The following is a 17,906-nucleotide window of genomic DNA, read 5'->3' on the forward strand; positions in this document are numbered from 1 at the left end:
CTGCCTGCCTTTAGGTCTACCGTGGGGAGGAAATGGTAACATTTATAAAAGACCAAGTACAGTGCCTGTCAGGCAGTATTTGCTCGATGAGTAGCAGAGTGCTTTCTCCAAGAGCAGAGTTAATATCTTTTCCTTAAAAATCATACCCGACTCATACCATATTGGGTGAAATCTTTATGCAACATCTGTACTATGCTAGGATCTGAAAATAAACGTAGTAATATTAAATAAACAAATCTGCCTAGAAACCTATTATAACTGCTCATTTTAAACATTTATATATGCAGTCATCCAGAAGCATTTAAATGGTTTTAGCCATCACCCAATTAAGAATAGAAAGATTCACAGCCTTACAAATGAAGCTATTTATGCTATCTTGTCGTAGCCTACAAGAAAATGAATCATGCATAGATTTATTAACAGTATGAAAACTTGTCCAAATCTGTAACTCTCCTTTGCACAATTTAATTTCCCATTCCAACTGCAATTTAAACATACACTTCCATTTAATTATTGCATTAACTGCAACCAGAGTTGTTGCTTATTTTCTCTCCTTTTCTCCAGTGATTCTTTCTCACGAGGCCGTGGACTGCCTGGCAGAAGAAACAGACCATGCGATTAAAGTGGCGATTCCACACCCATCCGCCACATCTCATATTCCAGCCTATTTTCCATCGCGTCTATTCATTCCATGATTTTGAAACTTCAAAAACCTTGGATGAGCGGAGTCACCCTTCTAGCAAGCCTACTGGAAGGTTCAGAGATGCTGTGGAACTTTCGAGAAATAAAATGAACCTTAGTGAGTGAGAGCCTCTGGATATGGGCAGGACGGTCCCTCACAGCTTTCTGGGAAAAGGCATTTTCACAAACCGCGTATGACACGGGAGGAGCGGGATTGTGCCCAGGATTCATACAACTTTAAAAGTCAACTCTCTTATTGACTGCACAGAAAGTTCTGATTTACTCCGTTTCTGGTAAGGACACTCAAAAGGGTTTATTTTGGAGCATCGAGAAATCCTGCTGGATTCCAGTAACGATACACGGCATGGGTTTGGTGACGGACACCCATGCATTCAATCATTGAATCATGACCGATCGTCAGACGCTTTGTGAGGACTACGTTAAAAAAAAAGAAAGGGAAGAATTTGTTTTGTAACTAGAGGACTGGAAACAATGTAAGTGCCTGTGTTTTTTAACAAAGAAAAAATGTTGATTTCATCTAAAGTGTTAACAATATAAAAGAAATATATAATAATGATACACAAAATGTAAACTATATAATACATGTTATATATATTCATATTTATTCACATAGTTAATTACATAAGTTATAGGTGATCTACCAATAAATTATAGAAGGCGGGGGGACAAAGGAATGGAGAGGGGGATTTTCCTTCCTTTTTTGAGACTTCCTCATGTGACTAATAACCTGGATACATAAATGGAGAGTGTGGCTATTTGGGGGGCACAGGAAATAAAGGAGCTTTGCCCTTCTCGTACAGCTCCGCCGGCTGATAAAACAGTATTAATGGTAAATACCCGCTTAACACAAATATGGTATTACTGTTACCATTTTACAGGTACAGGGGGTTAACCTTCTCAAGGTCACCCAGGTCCGATTTTTCTACTACATGGAAGCTTTCTGATGCCAAGGCCCTGCAAATATTTATTATATGGCATGATTCTGTGAGAAGGCCCCCGGGAAGTGACAGACTGTGGCTTTATGCCAAAGTGGAGACAATCAAGAAGCAACCTGATTTTGCAGCATGTCCTACGCGAAAACTGGACCCGTGCGGGACGTGGACCACCGCCTCGCCTCCCACCCCACACAGCGTGTATCTTGCAGCACCAGCAATCCTCTGGCTCAAATCAACAAGAAACTGAAAGGAGCCCTTCGTTCTCCCCTACTTTACTGAAACTAGGATTTTTTTTTTTTTAATAGCTCCCTAGACTCTTTTCAACACGAGTCACTCAACTCAGATTTCTTTCATTACCACAGGAAATTCATTCCCTGCCCCCGTGAGCACAGGCACGGAGGGCCGAAAGCATCAAGTTTAAGATACTGTTGTGAGGGTTGTCTCATGGAGCAGCCTTCACCTCGGTGTCTTTCGGAGATGCACCCAGAAGGGAGACTCCTCACCAGGAAGCTAGACCCACACTCGGGCTGGCATTTCTCTCACTGGCGTATCTGGTGATGGCAAGTGTGCAAAAAGCCCTTTTAACCATACAGGACTCAGTTTCCCAAAATGCAAAAGGGAGCTTTGGGAGCCCCTGGAATTTATCTTGCTTCACAGTGGCTTTGTGGTACATGGATAATCATGGTTTTTTGTTTTTGTTTTTGTTTTTTCCAGAATGTTAGCAATGATAACATTTGAGTCTGTGTACTGATCAAAAGACGTTATCAGCCACATTGGTAATAGGAACAAGAACGCTGAGTTCACACATCTTCCACGAGAGGGCGCCTCGATCCTGCGTGGTGTGCCCGGGCAGCATCCCGATTGAGGGGGTGGCTTTTCACACTTAATAGAATTTAACAGGATTCACTTCTATCTTCCTTTTGTTTTCAAGGCCAGAACTGCAAGCTAAAATAACTCAATTTGCTCGCGTGTGTGAGTCCCCCAGCACTAGGAGTCTGTGCAGGGAATGGCTTTCTGGTCTACTCCTGCTCTGCACCAGGCGTTCCTTAGCTGCTCTGAAAGGCTCTGCCTGAGCCCAGAAGTCCCCCTCACCACCCGCGCTCCCTACCACAAGGGTGGGTGCAGCTGACCCACCAGCAGGAGCCCCTGTGCAAACTCTGGCAGTTCCCCGCCCCTTTTTTTTTTTTTCATTAAGTTCTCTCAGGCCCCCTCCCTTCCTTATGCAACAGAGCGATTCCTAGAAAGCCTTGCAAGAAATGAATTCCTAAAAATCCAGTTCTGCATCCCCTTCAATTTGTATTACCCGTTTGGGGGTACCTTTCCCGCTGACTCGGGGGTGGTCCCTACAGTCCTGAGCTAGGTCTCCCCCCGCCCCCTCCCCTACATCCCCACTTGGTGCCAAGCAGTTAACGATCTTTAAAAACATGTACATTCTCCAGGGACCCAATTAATTAAAGGACAGGAGTAAAATAATCCTTCTGTTAAAAAACCAAGTCTGTGACTTTGGAATTGCCAACAGAGATGGTCCCTCCATGCGGCGCACTGCCCGGCATTCACACACCCACTGCACAGGTGTTGTGCGAACCTGCCGTGTGCCAGGTGGGTTCTGCCCCTCTGCTCGAATATAACCTCCTAAAAGAGGCCTGCCCTGACCACCCAGATGATACACTCCCTCTTCCCATACCTTGATGCGCTTTTCTTCAAGCTTGTCCTCAATTAATACCAAATGTATTGCGTATTTGTCTATCTCCTCCCCTACAAGGTACACTCCATACCTTTCGTGCTTTCTCTAGATTCCCTGCCTCCCTCTCCCCACGAGCACTAAAACAGGGCCCAGGACATAACAAGCACTCAGTAAATGCCTGTTGGCTGAATGCACCAATCAGAACGGTTACAAGATACTCGAGGAGGAATCGTCACAGACGTCCAGCTCACCTGCTACCACCTGACCAGGTCACCTGTGTCCCGTGCCTGGGTCCAGCCGCCCCACTGCCTCCTGCTTCGGTTCTCCCCCGACCCACTTCTCTGTAGACACCACAGCTGAAGTGATCTCTCACTAATGTAAATCCAACAATACCCCTGTCTTCTTTTCTTCTAAGCCTCAGATGTTGTCCCATCAAGGAATAAAACCCAGCTCCTAGCACAGCGTCCACAGCCTGGCCCTACGTGCCTCTCCAAGCTCATCTCAGACCACTCTGGCCCTCTTCCTGCCTTCCTCACATGCCAAGATGCCAGGCTCTTCACCAAAGGCCTTTGTGAACGTTGCCTCTGCCACAGAGGCTCTTTCTGGTCCTGCCCTGCCTCGCAGGACTGGCTCCTTTAGTCATTAAGCTCTCAGAGAATTTTCTATCAGTTCGTGCTTTGCTACATTTTATCTTCCTCCTCGTGCTTGGCACCATGTGAAATTATGTATACATTTGTTTAGAGGTTGTCTACCCCCATCCTCCTGCTCCATCTCCCCTCCACACACACACACACAAACACTAAAGGGAAAGTGCCATGAGGTCTGAAACCTATCTGTTGGCCTGTGAGCTGGTCCTTTAGGTGGCTCCTGGCACATTAATAACCGCTCAGTTAGTGTGTGTCAAATGGCTGACTGAGCGAGCAGGTGGGCAGATGCTTGTGGAGTGTTCTGGAAAGAGGTAAACTCTACCGTCAGTTTACATTTCTAAGTGGACGTGTAATTTTGACTCTGCTTTCTATGAGATGGAAGCATGTCACGACGTTGAGTCTTTCCTCCAAGGTCACTTCCCCAGAGAAGACCAGTCCTGACCTATCTGCCTGAACAGGTTCTCCTTTCCTTGTCGCATATCGCTCTGTACTTTTCTTTCATTCCTACCGCGCCTTGTTATATACTGATTTCTGGAATTGTTAGTTTAAACTTGTTCCCCCCCTGGCGTGCCTTGAGCTCAGAGCACCCTGTCTTTTTTGCTCATCTCCACCTCCCTGGGGCTCTGCTCCATTCCAGATACGCAGGAAACTCCATTTACCATTACATGAACCAGCATTCACGCCACAGACTCTAAATCACTCCCAAGCAAGCAAGCAAGCAAGAAAACTGCATGGATGTGCCTCTTGCCCGTGAATTTTAAAGCAGGAAACACATCGCACGTTTTTAATAAAAAATTTAGACATTCCAAACTTCAGAATAATAAGCCTGTAATTAGGGGCGCCTGGGTGGCACAGCGGTTAAGCGTCTGCCTTCGGCTCAGGGCGTGATCCCGGCGTTATGGGATCGAGCCCCACATCAGGCTCCTCTGCTGGGCCTGCTTCTTCCTCTCCCACTCCCCCTGCTTGTGTTCCCTCTCTCGCTGGCTGTCTCTATCTCTGTCGAATAAATAAATAAAATCTTAAAAAAAAATAAAAATTAAAATAAAAAAATAAAAATTAAAAAAAAAGAATTTCTCATGATGCTAGATCATATTAAAAAAAAAATAAGCCTGTAATTACAAAAGTCTGGTAATTGTGAATGCAAAGAGTTGAGTTATGGTCTAGGTTCTGACACCAACTTTCCCAGCTGGCCTAGGGTCACTTACGAAGTCCCCTGGGTCTCTGTTTGACGACCACTCTTCCAGAGGCATCGGCATCGTGGGAATCAATCAGCCCACACATACCTGGTAGACAGGGAGACTCTGCCCCAAAATCCTGAAGAAGAGCAAGAGGACAAAATCTCCAAACCCTAAATTCGCGGGTTTTATTTAGCTTTGGTAGTGACTAATATCTATCTTTGAGCCACTGGAACATTCTCTTTCCTCCTCCTGTGTAGACATGTGCAGTCAGGCTGCCTCGGGGCGGGTCCTCTGTGGTGTGTGAGCACTGTCTCCAGGCTCCCACTCGACAGCAGGAGAAGAGCTGCCCCCCCAACCCCCGCCGGGCTGGGCCCAGTGCCAGGAAGGAACAGCAGAGCGACGACGGATCTGCTCTCCAGCTAGGACGGCTCTGCGGATGAACTTGCAATCTGGGCCTCAGATCCTCCTCAGGCCTCGGTCTCCACCAGTTACAGCTGCTTGCTGAACACTTTCCAATAGATTTTGTGATGACTCTTCCAACTCAGTAAGTTTGAAACTAGGCAGGTCATTATTTCCTCTGACCGCCCTCTTCTTGGCCAGAGTCGCACCATTTTCTGGGCCATCCAAACTCAAGAACTTGCAGTTATCTCTGGCTCCAACCTCTGCATTAAGCCCCTGTGTCCCGCCACCAAGAAGGTCTTCCATGTGTTCAAGAGCAACAGGCACCTTCCTAGCCTAGCTCTTTCCACCTGATGCCAAGGTTCCTGCCTGCAATGGCCGCATAACAGACGTCTCTCATGCATGGCCTCTCACCACGTTAAGTCTTCCCCCACAGAAAATGATTCCTAGAATGGACTTGGGTTCACATTCTCACTTCTCGGTTCGTGAGCTGCCCTCTACTCAAAGATAAGGACTAGCCTCTTGATTGACATTCAAGGCCATCCGAAACTGCCACCACCTACCGCTCCAGGCTTTCCAGCCTCCACGCGTGATGCGTCCTCCGCTCCAGTCAGCCGGAGGGACTCCCTGTGCCCCGCAGTCATGAGCGTGAGCTCCCACCGGACGGGCCATCTGGACTCAAGGGAGCCTTGGGATGTGCTCCTCCTACTGTCTGCGCGGAATGCCCCTTCCCGTTAAGTGCAGATCACAGCCTGCATTATTGCCCTCGGGGAGCACATCGGGGCTCCTTTCTCACACCATCCTCTCCATCTGAAACCCCTCCCCCTCATCAACCTTCATCTGTCGCAAACAGCCCTCAGAGGCAGCGCTCACACGCGACTTCCTTCGTGTACTTTGGCGAACACACACTCCCTCCGCCTCGCGTTTACCGACCTCACCGCGTACTCGCTGTTCAGCGTTTGCTCGTCAGTCACCTCTTCGGGCTCTGTTCTCCACTTCAACTAGATTGTACGTTTCCTGGGAGCAAAAGCTTTGTCGTGAACAGTGTAAGGGCCTCAGCTAACGAGTGGGTGATAAAGATCTGTTGTTTGTTGGGCTGAGTTCAGCATTACATCACACAAAAGTATTTCTCCTTTTTTGTTTTTCCAAAGAATGTTGCATGACAGACAAAAAGGTTGAAGGAGGGGGAACCTAAATCATCATCAGGAGACATATCATCGCCCAGCCATCGTTTCTGTCACAAAATACCAACAGAAGAATTCTTAGTTAAGTCAGGGGGCAGTGTGCAGACCGGGGGACACGTCAAACCAGCTCTGATCACTGCGGGTCAGGCAGCTCAGCCAAAGGGGCAGAGAGAGAAGCCTCCGCCAGAAAAAACCTGTCAGAGTAGACCTCCGGCCTGGCATCGCACCCCTCCCTGCGAGGGGGTAAGGCCCGAAAATACAAACAGGGCACGGAGCCACCTACTAAACGCTCACCACAGCTCCCCCGGGAGAGGTACTGAGGGACATTCGCTGAGTTAACAAACACTTGGACCAATCACAGACGGAAAGAATTCTGAGAGGGAACGAGGTAGAGTGACTCCCAATCTTTTAAAGGAAGATAACTTGAGGATTGCTTTTTTTTTTTTTTTTTTTTTTTACAAAACCTTCCTTCTTTTAGTCAGACATAGAAAACCAGACTGAGCAGACCACTAATGTGACCTAATCCAGCCTTTCCTCTACTTTTATGCATCGTTGCCCAGATTTCAGCTGTGAGAGAAGTTACCTCAGGTCTATACACAAGGAAAAAGACACCTACTTTGGAACCTCTGTTTTTAAAATGTTAGTTCACTCTGAAGACTTTAACTGCAACCTTAATGTTCTAGCGTTGTTTCACATAATTGCTCAGATACCACAAGGCAGCTCAGTTTTATGTCTTCAAATTTAATTGAAACCCAGAGGACAGCCTCTCCGTATCGTATAGAAATAGAGAACATTAATGAGTAAAGCATCTGATACTTACACTCCCTTTAGACTTTCTGGATCCTACAATAGGAGGTAGTGAAGAAGCTTTCTGACTGCGGAAACAAATCGCAATTAAGAAATCTGAATGTTATTGACAAATAATACATAACGCAAGATAACTGTCATCCCACCTTGTCATCCCAACCTGCAAGTCAACTGTTTAAGGGACACGCATGCTTCACAAAAAGTACCATATACTTTCCTGCTTTCACACAGACCAACCATAAAATTACTAAATTCCATTCCAAAAGATCTTTAATATTTAATGTTGAACTATTTTCATCGATGCTGCCTATAAACTTTTAGTACCACCTTAAATTTTTTTTGTTGCATTTTTATTCAAATCCCCAAACCTTCTGGATGTATTTCAAAAAGTCGTTGCCCAAACTGAGTGATGGCTTTGCCAGATTGAGTCAAAAACAGTAAATGTCTATTGTTTTCCTAATATCTGCAGTGTCTATGTCAGAAGCTCAGAATGGCAAAAACTACTAGCATTTATAACCAGGGGGCTTCTAGGCTGGTCATTCTCAATAAAAAATAGAAATTCTCTTTGGCTGTAGGAATGCTGTTCCACAGATGGTAGGAAGTGACCTAGCTTGGAACCCAATGACCCCCTCTGAAAAGAAGACCACACATAGATGAAGGTGTGTCTAATTTGTCGGAGAGAGGCCACCATGAGCTACAGACTTCTCACTTAAGAACACGTTAGCCCACAGCAAGTGAATCCAGTGTCACTCAGCAGAGACTGTGAAGAATTTGACGTCATGGATGGCTAAGGATGGTTGTCAATAAGTCTGCTGGTAAATAATTCTAAAGTGCTTGGAAAACCCACTCCAAACACCGCCCTGAAAGTCCATTTCATCCCTCACTTATTTGGAAACCCTCAGCCGCCCGCTCCATCAAGCTTCACAAACTGCAAATTAGTGAAGAACAAATTGGTGACCTTCTGCTATCTCTGTGCAAGTAACACACAGCCCAGCGAGGACAGCCACGAAAAGTCAGGTTCTGAGAGCTAAGTGGCCACAGAATGTCTGGGAAAAGCAGCACAGGTGTTAAAAAGCCACACCATGAGCAAGCCAGGAGGTGCCTGCATCTGCCGGGGGCCAGGGCTTTGCATGTGTGCCTTTGCTGGCCCTCAACTCAGCTGAAATAAGGCATCTGTCACAAATACAGGACATTTCATAGAGAAAAAAGGGTCACAGTGCACTGTAATTAAAAGTGTAATCTTTAAAATTTTACATGTAATAATTATAGTCTCTATTGCTGCTCTACTTACTTGCCTAAGGAGAATTATATTGTTTTTATTATCATTAAAAGGCATATAAAATATTGTTTTTAACACTTGTAGATGTTTGTATATGCACCAACTGAAAATTATTTGGTCAAGCTAACCAGCAGAGACATTATTAAACTTCGAACGATGTATGCAATATAGTATCTTCTTCACAAAAATAAATCTTTATATTTACTAAAAATTCATAAGTGAATGGTTAAAAAATGCTATATAACCTTTCATAGATCCCCCCAAATTATATTTTCGTGCCAAAAAAAAAAAAAAAAAAAAACCTCCAATCTCCAGTCATGGCAAAAAAAAAATCAAGTCAATATGTATGACACATGCTTTCTATTCTAACTGATGAGTGAGATTATAGAAGACATACCAGTGGTCAGCATAAGACTCAATGTTATTTCAAGTGATAACTAAAATAGGAGACGTGAATGAGGATGAACACTTACCCATAGGACCTTCTCATGGTGGACTTGTCAAAAAGTAATTCACTGTAAGCCAATTTCTTAAATTTATCTCTGCCGACGGCCACATAAAACTGCCCATTCTCCAACTCGGCCCCGCTCTCGACAAGTTTTCCTTCTAATGTGTAAAGTCTGCCGAAACATGAATGCCCACAGTTAAAATTTTAACGAGCATGAAAGAGCCACTTAAAATTACAAAGTTCAGGGGCGCCTGGGTGGCACAGCGGTTAAGCGTCTGCCTTCGGCTCAGGGCGTGATCCCGGCGTACCGGGATCGAGCCCCACATCAGGCTCCTCTGCTATGAGCCTGCTTCTTCCTCTCCCACTCCCCCTGCTTGTGTTCCCTCTCTTGCTGGCTGTCTCTATCCTGTCGAATAAATAAATAAAATCTTTAAATAAATAAATAAATAAATAAATAAATAAATAAATAAATAAATAAAATTACAAAGTTCAATAAAAACATTCCTCTCTTAAGCTGCTCATTTGTTACTATTCTAACTATTGAATCCGAAACGCCTCAAAGTCATTAGATTTGACTAAATGCCAGTGTTACAACATAGAGACAGTTACCCCCTCTCTGTACAGGCACTTCATCCCAATAAACCCACCTACCCAACAGAAGAATCCTCTCCTGCTGCCCGAGTGAGATTTCAGATGGAAAGCACTGACTCGCACAGAACGTAGTGCTTTATTTTTATTATTATCATTTTTTTGAGATTTTCTTTATTCATGAGAGAGAGAGAGGGAGGGAGGCAGAGGGAGAAGCAGGCTCCCCGCAGAGCAAGGAGCCCGGTGCGGGACTCGATCCCAGGACCCGGGGATCGTGACCTGAGCCGAAGGCAGGCACTGAACAGACTGAGCCCCCCAGGTGCCCGAATGTGGTGCTTTAAATGGAGCTCAGCGCCCGCTGAAGATCGAATCTTCTATTTCTGTTTTGTGAGCATGTTTACAGTTTCTTTTCTTAATGTATTTGTCAGGTTGACAAACTTACTGCATTCTGTGCAAGAGCCCTCAGCCAAAACAGTACAGCCAAACACACACAGAACGGGGTCAGAGAACAAGAGAAAAAGGGGCCCACGGCGAGGCTTAATGATGCAGAACCGCATAGCATTCGTGCCTCTTCCTTTTTTTTTCCTTGCCTCCCCTCAGCTTCCCAGAATCAAGGGATTTCACAAGGACCTCCCTTTACTGTAGAACTGCTGCTACAAGTGACAACATGAATATGTTACTTATTAAAAGAACAGTGAAAACTTTACTAGACGATTTAAAGTATCCACATAACTTTTTTTTTTTTAAAGAACAAGAAATAGCAGACTATTAGAAAACAACACGAGAACAGCAATGCCTACTTTTGAAGGTTATAAACCAGAGTTCGTGACTGGAAGGAGTTCAAGAAAATCATTAAAAAAAAACCTCTCAGACTTCTTATATTACCTAATAAAGGTTAGTAGCATCTGCAAAGGAAAAAAAGGAAAGACACTGATCTGTCTGCTTCTTCACCGATGATGTAAATGGCCATATCAAAAGGAGCCAAGAAGTACATAGAAAACAGCCACAAAAACCCTGAAATTGTTTGGGTTGATTTAATATAAAGATGTTCCTTCTTTATAACCCTGTAAATCTATCCCTGCGAGTCTAATTATCAACACTTAATCCAGATTTTCTGGTTTTCCCTCCTTAACCTAGACCAGGGTTTCTGAACAATGGTGCTATTGGCATTCTGGATCTGATAATTGTTGGAGCTGAAGGGAGGGGTGGGAGCCTGCCTGTAAACTAACTGTAGGAAGCTAACAGCTTGGCCTCTACCCAGTAGATGGTAGTGGTAGCCATCCCATCCCCAGCCGCGACTACCAAAAATGACTGGATGCTGCCAAATGTCCCCTAGAGGCAAGATAGTCCCAGGCTGAGAACCCCTGGCCTGGATCCCATATTCATTTTCCTTCAAAACAGGGAGATCTGAGTCCATAGTGAACTTTTATGGCTTGAAATTAAAAAAGAGCATCACTGTGGATCCGGAAATAGCCAAGATTTGACTGGTTTCCTCTGCAGGTAGTTAAGCGTACTGAATAAATTCAAACCCATGATTTTAGCCTTCATTTATAGGACTTTGGTTGACCTGCTTTCTTCCTTTTTCACAAAGGGCAAGACATAAATGGGGAGTTGAGCCAGTTTTAATGGGATGCCTGTGATATATAAACATACTGAGGCACAGGGAGGGTCCAACCATAAGACTTTTTAATGCTCTGTTAAAGGAAAATGGGCATGTCCCAAATGACCGGCAACCACATCTCACTCATATCTGGCATTATACTGAGAATTAAGTTTCTCCAAGTATTCAAATATTGGAGTGGGGGTGGGGGAACATATATTTTCACTTTGTATTTATACTTGCATATATTTTATTTCTATGAGTGAATTTGTTCAAATCACTATGCATATCAACAGGTATATCTGGGCATGCAACTGTATATATCTTTGGGTGCTTTATATTATTTATTGAGTCGGTTTACATTTATGTATCTGTCAAAAGACACAACTGTATATCTAAAAGAATAAAGAAAGAACTTTTAAGATCTGCCTTCACTCCTGACACCAAAATAAATCCAGAAGGATCAAAGGTTTAATGAAATTTAAAAGTATAAGATGAAAACACTGCAGAATATTTTTATAACCTTGGAATGAGGAAAAGCTAAGCTAGTCACAAAACTTAATGATCACAAGAAAAGACTGAAAATTTGACTGTACCAAAATTCAACTTAACTGTATATAAAAAAAATAATAATAAAGAATCAAAAATACTAACTGGAAACATATTTAAAACTCATGGGAGACAGGGCCAGATGCCCTAATATGTAAAGAGTGTCTATAAATCAATAAGATAAACATGCAATGGCGATACAGATAGTTCATATATAACGAATAATAAATTTATGGCATTTATTTCGAGAACAGTTTAGTGGTTAAAAGCACAGGCTCTGGAGCCAGACTGGGGACCAGTGACTCCTGAGCATGGTGGGATTCTCCTGAACGCTTCTGAAACCCAACCCCCCAGGGAAGATGACTCTGGCATACCTGTGGACAGCCCCACTCCTCAGAGTTACTTTTTCCGTGACCATTTGTAGCACGTGATCCCACTGATTCAAGGTTTTTCTGGGGATGAGGAGGCGAGAAGCCGGACTTATGAGGTCTCCATTTGCAATCAAGCTAGAAAAACAAAACAAAACAAAACCAGCCAGCCATGCCATTTGTAACAGTTATACTTTTAAAGCTACAAAACAAATTCCAAACCACAAGGAAAGCAACCTTCCAACTTCAGGTAAAAGTCTTCCACTTACAAGATGGTGCAGGGCTCCTGAAGGGGTTTTCGAAAGCGAGCGGACACGTTGATCCTGCTGTGCATTACCGGCTTCACCTTTAGAAAAGCAAAGAAATGCACGTCACTGAGCATCTGTGAGGTTCTCTCTTTTTTTTCTAGGAGTTAAAACTACAGGTTTTCAGGGACGGGCTGAGACCTGTTGCGCCTTTGTTAAAATCTTGCGCTTTTTTCCCCAATTACAAAACACTCTGGGCCCACTTTCTAGCAATATCGCAGGCCCTTAACAAAGCTCTCAAAAAAAATTTCCCTTAACCCCTGGCTTACTGCTCATGATCTGTGCCCACAATCGGGCCTGTCCTGAGAATTTTAAGGCAACATTTTAAACACTGCTTTCCCTAACACAGGAACAAAGTAATCTTACAAAATCTGGAACTCCTCTCTGGGGCTGAATCTAGGCACGCTGTCCCCAAGGCACGTGACCCAATCTAGCCCCACCCCCCAGGCACATGACCCCATCCCATTTTCCCCACGGATTCGACTTCTCCCTTCTCCATCAGCCCACTTTCCCAAGCCTTTGCTTCCAGGCTTTCCAGGGCCAGTGGCAAGAAGCTCAAGGCCCCCCCATGGCCCCTTCACCTGAGGCCAGGTTTGGGCTTCCAGCAGCCCTCTCCTCCCTACTCAACTATTTATGGGTTTTTTTCCTGAATCTCTACCCCTCACGCTGCACTCTAAAATTCCACTGCAGACACACTCACTCTCAGCAGATCACTTCTTTCCAAACATAAGGAAATGGGGGCCAACAGGCATGAAGCCCCCAGAGCTCCCTTCCCTTTACAACCCACCTCATCTTCCTCTTCGCCACTTTTCTCCTTTCTGCCTGTCTCCGGTGGAACCTGAGCCCTTTATAAAGCTAACCTCCACCTTGGGGTTGTCTCCAGCTACCTGTACTGGATCCGTTAATCTTCTGCTTGTCTTAAAGCTGCTGCCACATCCCTGGCTCCCCAGCACCCTTCCCTGCTGATTTTCCCATAGCACTTACCATATCTGACACATGACACATTTTATTTATTTGATTTTCAATTGCTTGTCCCTACTGCGTCCCTTTGGTGCTACCCTCAGTACTCCCTAGTACTGTACTGAGCACATAACTTCATAAATTCTAGTAATTCTGCTCTAGTGTCTTGCCTCTTGACTTTGATTATTTAAGACCTTCCTATTGGATTCTTGAATTAAAGGTGAAGGTGAACATATTATATAAACAAATAACTTCACAATTCTTGTTAAATTGGCTAAAACGTGCTATTTTTCTTTAGAGCATACATATCTATAAACATAACATAAATTCATAAATGCACTACTTAAAAATAATTATATAATTCTGAGTGTATAAGTTGTTACTGGCATTAAATCAAACCACTTGTTTTGAATAATAATTGTTTTCCTCGTTCAGCATGGCAAAAAGTTTCCCCAAATGTTCACGATTAACCAGGTAAACTGAAGATTAACCTTAAATATATATTTCTTTGAGTCATTATAATTAAATTAACTAGGTTGTTTTCAAATATACTAATAATAGAAACTGAAAAAATAATCCAAGTAATATATCTGAATTGAAAAAAAAAAGTAAGGCCATTGTATAAAACAACTGAAAGTTTTTGGAAAAGGTACTATTTTTAATTCACAGTGCATTTTTTTAATCGGCATTTCAAATAATAACTTCAATCGCACACACAAAAATAAACCAAATCAACTGCATGTAAGGGAAGTTTTTCCAGAACCTTTTCAGGGATGAGGGACTGGTCACCTGGTACTAATGTAGAGAATTATGGCTTTAGATAATGGAAAACATAATAATCAATTAGGTCTCTAAAATTTGTAAATTTCCTTATTAGCCCATACAATTTCCCTTGCCCTTTAAAAATAAATAGTATTTGAAATATGAGTATAATGTTAAGTATCAACACACCTAGTTAGGGAGGGATGGACACCCAGGGATAGGACATGAGGTACTCCTACTCAGACACTGGGTACCAGGGAATGACTTCTGTTGGTAACTGATCAATGGCTGGCCAGTGTTAGTTGTGGAATCTAGGACTATGGGACCAAATCAAATGAAAACATATCAATTCAAAACTCCAACTTTCATTTTGGACCCAGCACACTAATAATCCTCCTAATTGGTTTGGTCAGTTGGGAACCCACCACAAAGTAATGGGGGGACATGCTCACAGCTGCCCTCTTGCCTGCATTCTTCACTGGGTTCAACATTGTCTCGGAAAAGCCAGTTTATTTGGATACCGAGAAGTGGGTAAGCCTAATTAATCAGAGAGAAGAGTCATTCCCTGAGTGGAAGTTAGGTGAACAGATAGGTAGGTCAGTAGGTAGGGAGACAGAGAACTGAATAAATATCTGGCTCATATTTTTTCTAGAAACTAGTTCTAAAGCCAAAGGTTGCAAAAGTGACGTAAATCAAAGAGTGTGTCTGCAGAATGAGGTGAACCAGGTCTCCGGATACAAATCCCAGGTGCTTTCCAAAATATCCCTTAGTCTCTGTCTTCTTTAGATTGTGTTTATGTCACGGATGGCCGTAATAAACACTTTTTCAGAGCCCACAATGCTTCATGTGAACCTAGTAAGTCGATAGGTGATTTAACTCAAGTTCATCAAATTCCACATGACACCTAGGACAATAACCACCACTGGGTCAAATTCAAGTAAAAACCTACAAGACTCAAAAAATATGAATCTGTTTGTTATAAAAATGAGCTCAGTGAAAACAAAGTTATTGCTTTGAAAATATATCTTTGAAATAATAACGCCAAAGTCTACAAACGGAGTAATTGACTACAGGTCTACGATTCTGAGCTCCAGGACTGACTGCCAACACTTTCAATGAGAACCAATTCAATGCCTCACACCTCATTTTCTTAATCTGCAAAAATAGGGATAATCCTGCTAAACTAGCCCAAAGGGAGGCTCCATGAACTAATTAACCAAGAGGCAATGCCACTCCCTAGGGCTGTTAGGCTGAATGCTTCAGAGAATCCACCTGCCTCAAATCTCAGTACTCATCACCTCTTGAAACTTCTCGAAATCCAGGCCAAGACGATCAAACTAGTCTCAGGGCCTGAGAAAATGATGCTGTTAAATGAGCACCATCCCAAAAATCAAGTGACTGCCAACCTCTTGTAAACATACGTTATACAATTCTAAAAGTCAATGTTAAATAACTTTTTTAAAAATACATCCGGTTTTTGTGACTGTCCATAATAAAGATGAACCTAGGCATTTAGAGGAAAAAATGTAATAAAGTCATTTATTTGCCAAATATATGCCAACCCACACAAAGAAATTTCAACTCTATTATCCTTATTGTATGGATTTAAGAAACAGTAGGTTCTCCAAATGGTAATCTTTGGGGAAACTTTGTTACTACTTTGCAAAGACAGCACAACAGCATCAAAGAGGAGAACAAAGTCCTTTACAAAATATTTCATCAATTTTCACCACTTTTTGATAAGTGAGAAGAAAAGGGCCAAACATTTTCATAGAAGACATCAGAGTTGAAAATAACTTGCCTAACAGTCAATAGAGCAGACACGTCCAAACTAGGAATTGTTCCAAAGAAATATTTTAAGTAATTATCCTTTTTTCAATATTACTATTTTTGTAAAGATTTATGTATTTGTTTTAGAGAGAAAGAGAGCGAGCAAGCATGGGGAGGGGCAGAGGGAGAGAGAGAATCCTGAAGCAGACTCCCTGCTGCGCACACAGCCCAATGTGGGGCTCGAGATCATGACCTGAGATGACATCAAGAGATAGCCATTTAACAGACTGAGCCACCCAGGCACCCCTACTAATTTTTACGTGGAAGACTGGCCAAGATGCCTGATGGACGGTGATGGTACATGTCCTGTGGTGATGGTTTATATGATAATTAACAATCGGAAAATGCCTCTGTCAGAGGATAGCTCACGTTGGGAATACGTCCTAAGCCTCATGGAATGAAACCATTTATCATGGAGATACTCCAGTGCAGCAAGGGAAGGCTGTGTAACAAGAGGTAAGGACAATAACCAAACTTCTCAAAAGAACAGCTGACTCACTCTCTCCTTGGATTTCTATCAATGGCATTACATTGCATCTCAATTAGTATGAGTCTTGTGCCATATTCTAACCTTCAGATTAACACAGATCCTTCAGAGACACAAAAATTACACCGTTTCCCTACCACTATTTCCCCTTTTCATATCTGAGAAAGTAAATTCTAATAAATTTGATAAATAAAATGCATCTCTCTGCCTGTGTCAGATTGTTCTTCCATGTTTAAAGGTTGTTTGTTTGTTTTTTTTCCATATTCAAGTAAACTAAAGGATAGTTCCACTTCGGGTTAGGAGGTAGAAGTTTGTAGGGGACTAATGTTCCCAACGTGACAACAAAAACTGAAAGATAAGCTAAATAGCATAATTTTTTATGTGTAAACATCCCATGTCATGTACTTGTAACACATACTAGTACACACCCTCACAAACACAGAGTGAAATTTTTAAGTGTGGTTAGTCTTGGAGGGTAGGCTGGAGTAGAGTAAGTAGAGGGGATGTTATAAAGGTACTTTCCCTTTTTTATACCTCAATCCTTTCTATATAACTTTTATCTTTTGACGCCTTACCCATGTCCCCTACCCACCTTCTCACCTCTGACGACCACCAATCTATACTCTGTCTCTATGAGCTTGTTTTGTTTTGTTTTGTTTTGTTTTAATTGCACATATAAGAGAGATCATATTGTATTTGTCTTTCTCTTTCTGACTTATTTCACTTAGCATAATGCCCTTGATGTTGTCACAGATGGAAAGAATTCATTGGCTAAATAATATTTCATGGCCAAATAATATTCCATTATAAATGTATATATCGGGGCGCCTGGGTGGCACAGCGGTTAGGCGTCTGCCTTCAGCTCAGGGCGTGATCCCGGTGTTACGGGATTGAGCCCCACATCAGGCTCCTCCGCTGTGAGCCTGCTTCTTCCTCTCCCACTCCCCCTGCTTGTGTTCCCTCTCTCGCTGGCTGTCTCTATCTTTGTCAAATAAATAAATAAAATCTTTTAAAAAAATGTATATATCACAATATTTATCCAATCACACATCGATGGACACTTAAGTGGTTTTCATATCTCGGCTCTTGTAAATAATGCAGCAATAAATATGGGGGTGCATATTTCTTTTCAAGTTAATGCTTTTATTTTCTTTGGAAAATACCCAGAAGTGGAAGTGCTCCATCATATTAAGG

At 42.9% G+C, this 17,906-nt stretch overlaps 1 protein-coding gene across 1 annotated transcript in view; it reads right to left on the reverse strand.

The window, feature by feature from the left end:
• Nucleotides 1–17,906, reverse strand: part of DCDC2 (doublecortin domain containing 2) — a 145,265-nt gene that overhangs the window by 90,757 nt on the left and 36,602 nt on the right. Inside the window, exons 4-7 of the mRNA XM_045795716.2 lie at nucleotides 12,638–12,714; nucleotides 12,375–12,506; nucleotides 9,289–9,435; nucleotides 7,550–7,604 (exon numbers count right to left, since the gene is read on the reverse strand). Coding sequence (XP_045651672.1) covers nucleotides 7,550–7,604; nucleotides 9,289–9,435; nucleotides 12,375–12,506; nucleotides 12,638–12,714 — 411 coding nt within the window. The remainder of the gene's footprint in view (nucleotides 1–7,549; nucleotides 7,605–9,288; nucleotides 9,436–12,374; nucleotides 12,507–12,637; nucleotides 12,715–17,906) is intronic.

This window comes from Ursus americanus, chromosome 32 (genome assembly GCF_024610735.1).
Source record: "Ursus americanus isolate L20-20 chromosome 32, mUrsAme1.1.p, whole genome shotgun sequence".
Lineage (NCBI taxonomy): Eukaryota > Metazoa > Chordata > Mammalia > Carnivora > Ursidae > Ursus > Ursus americanus.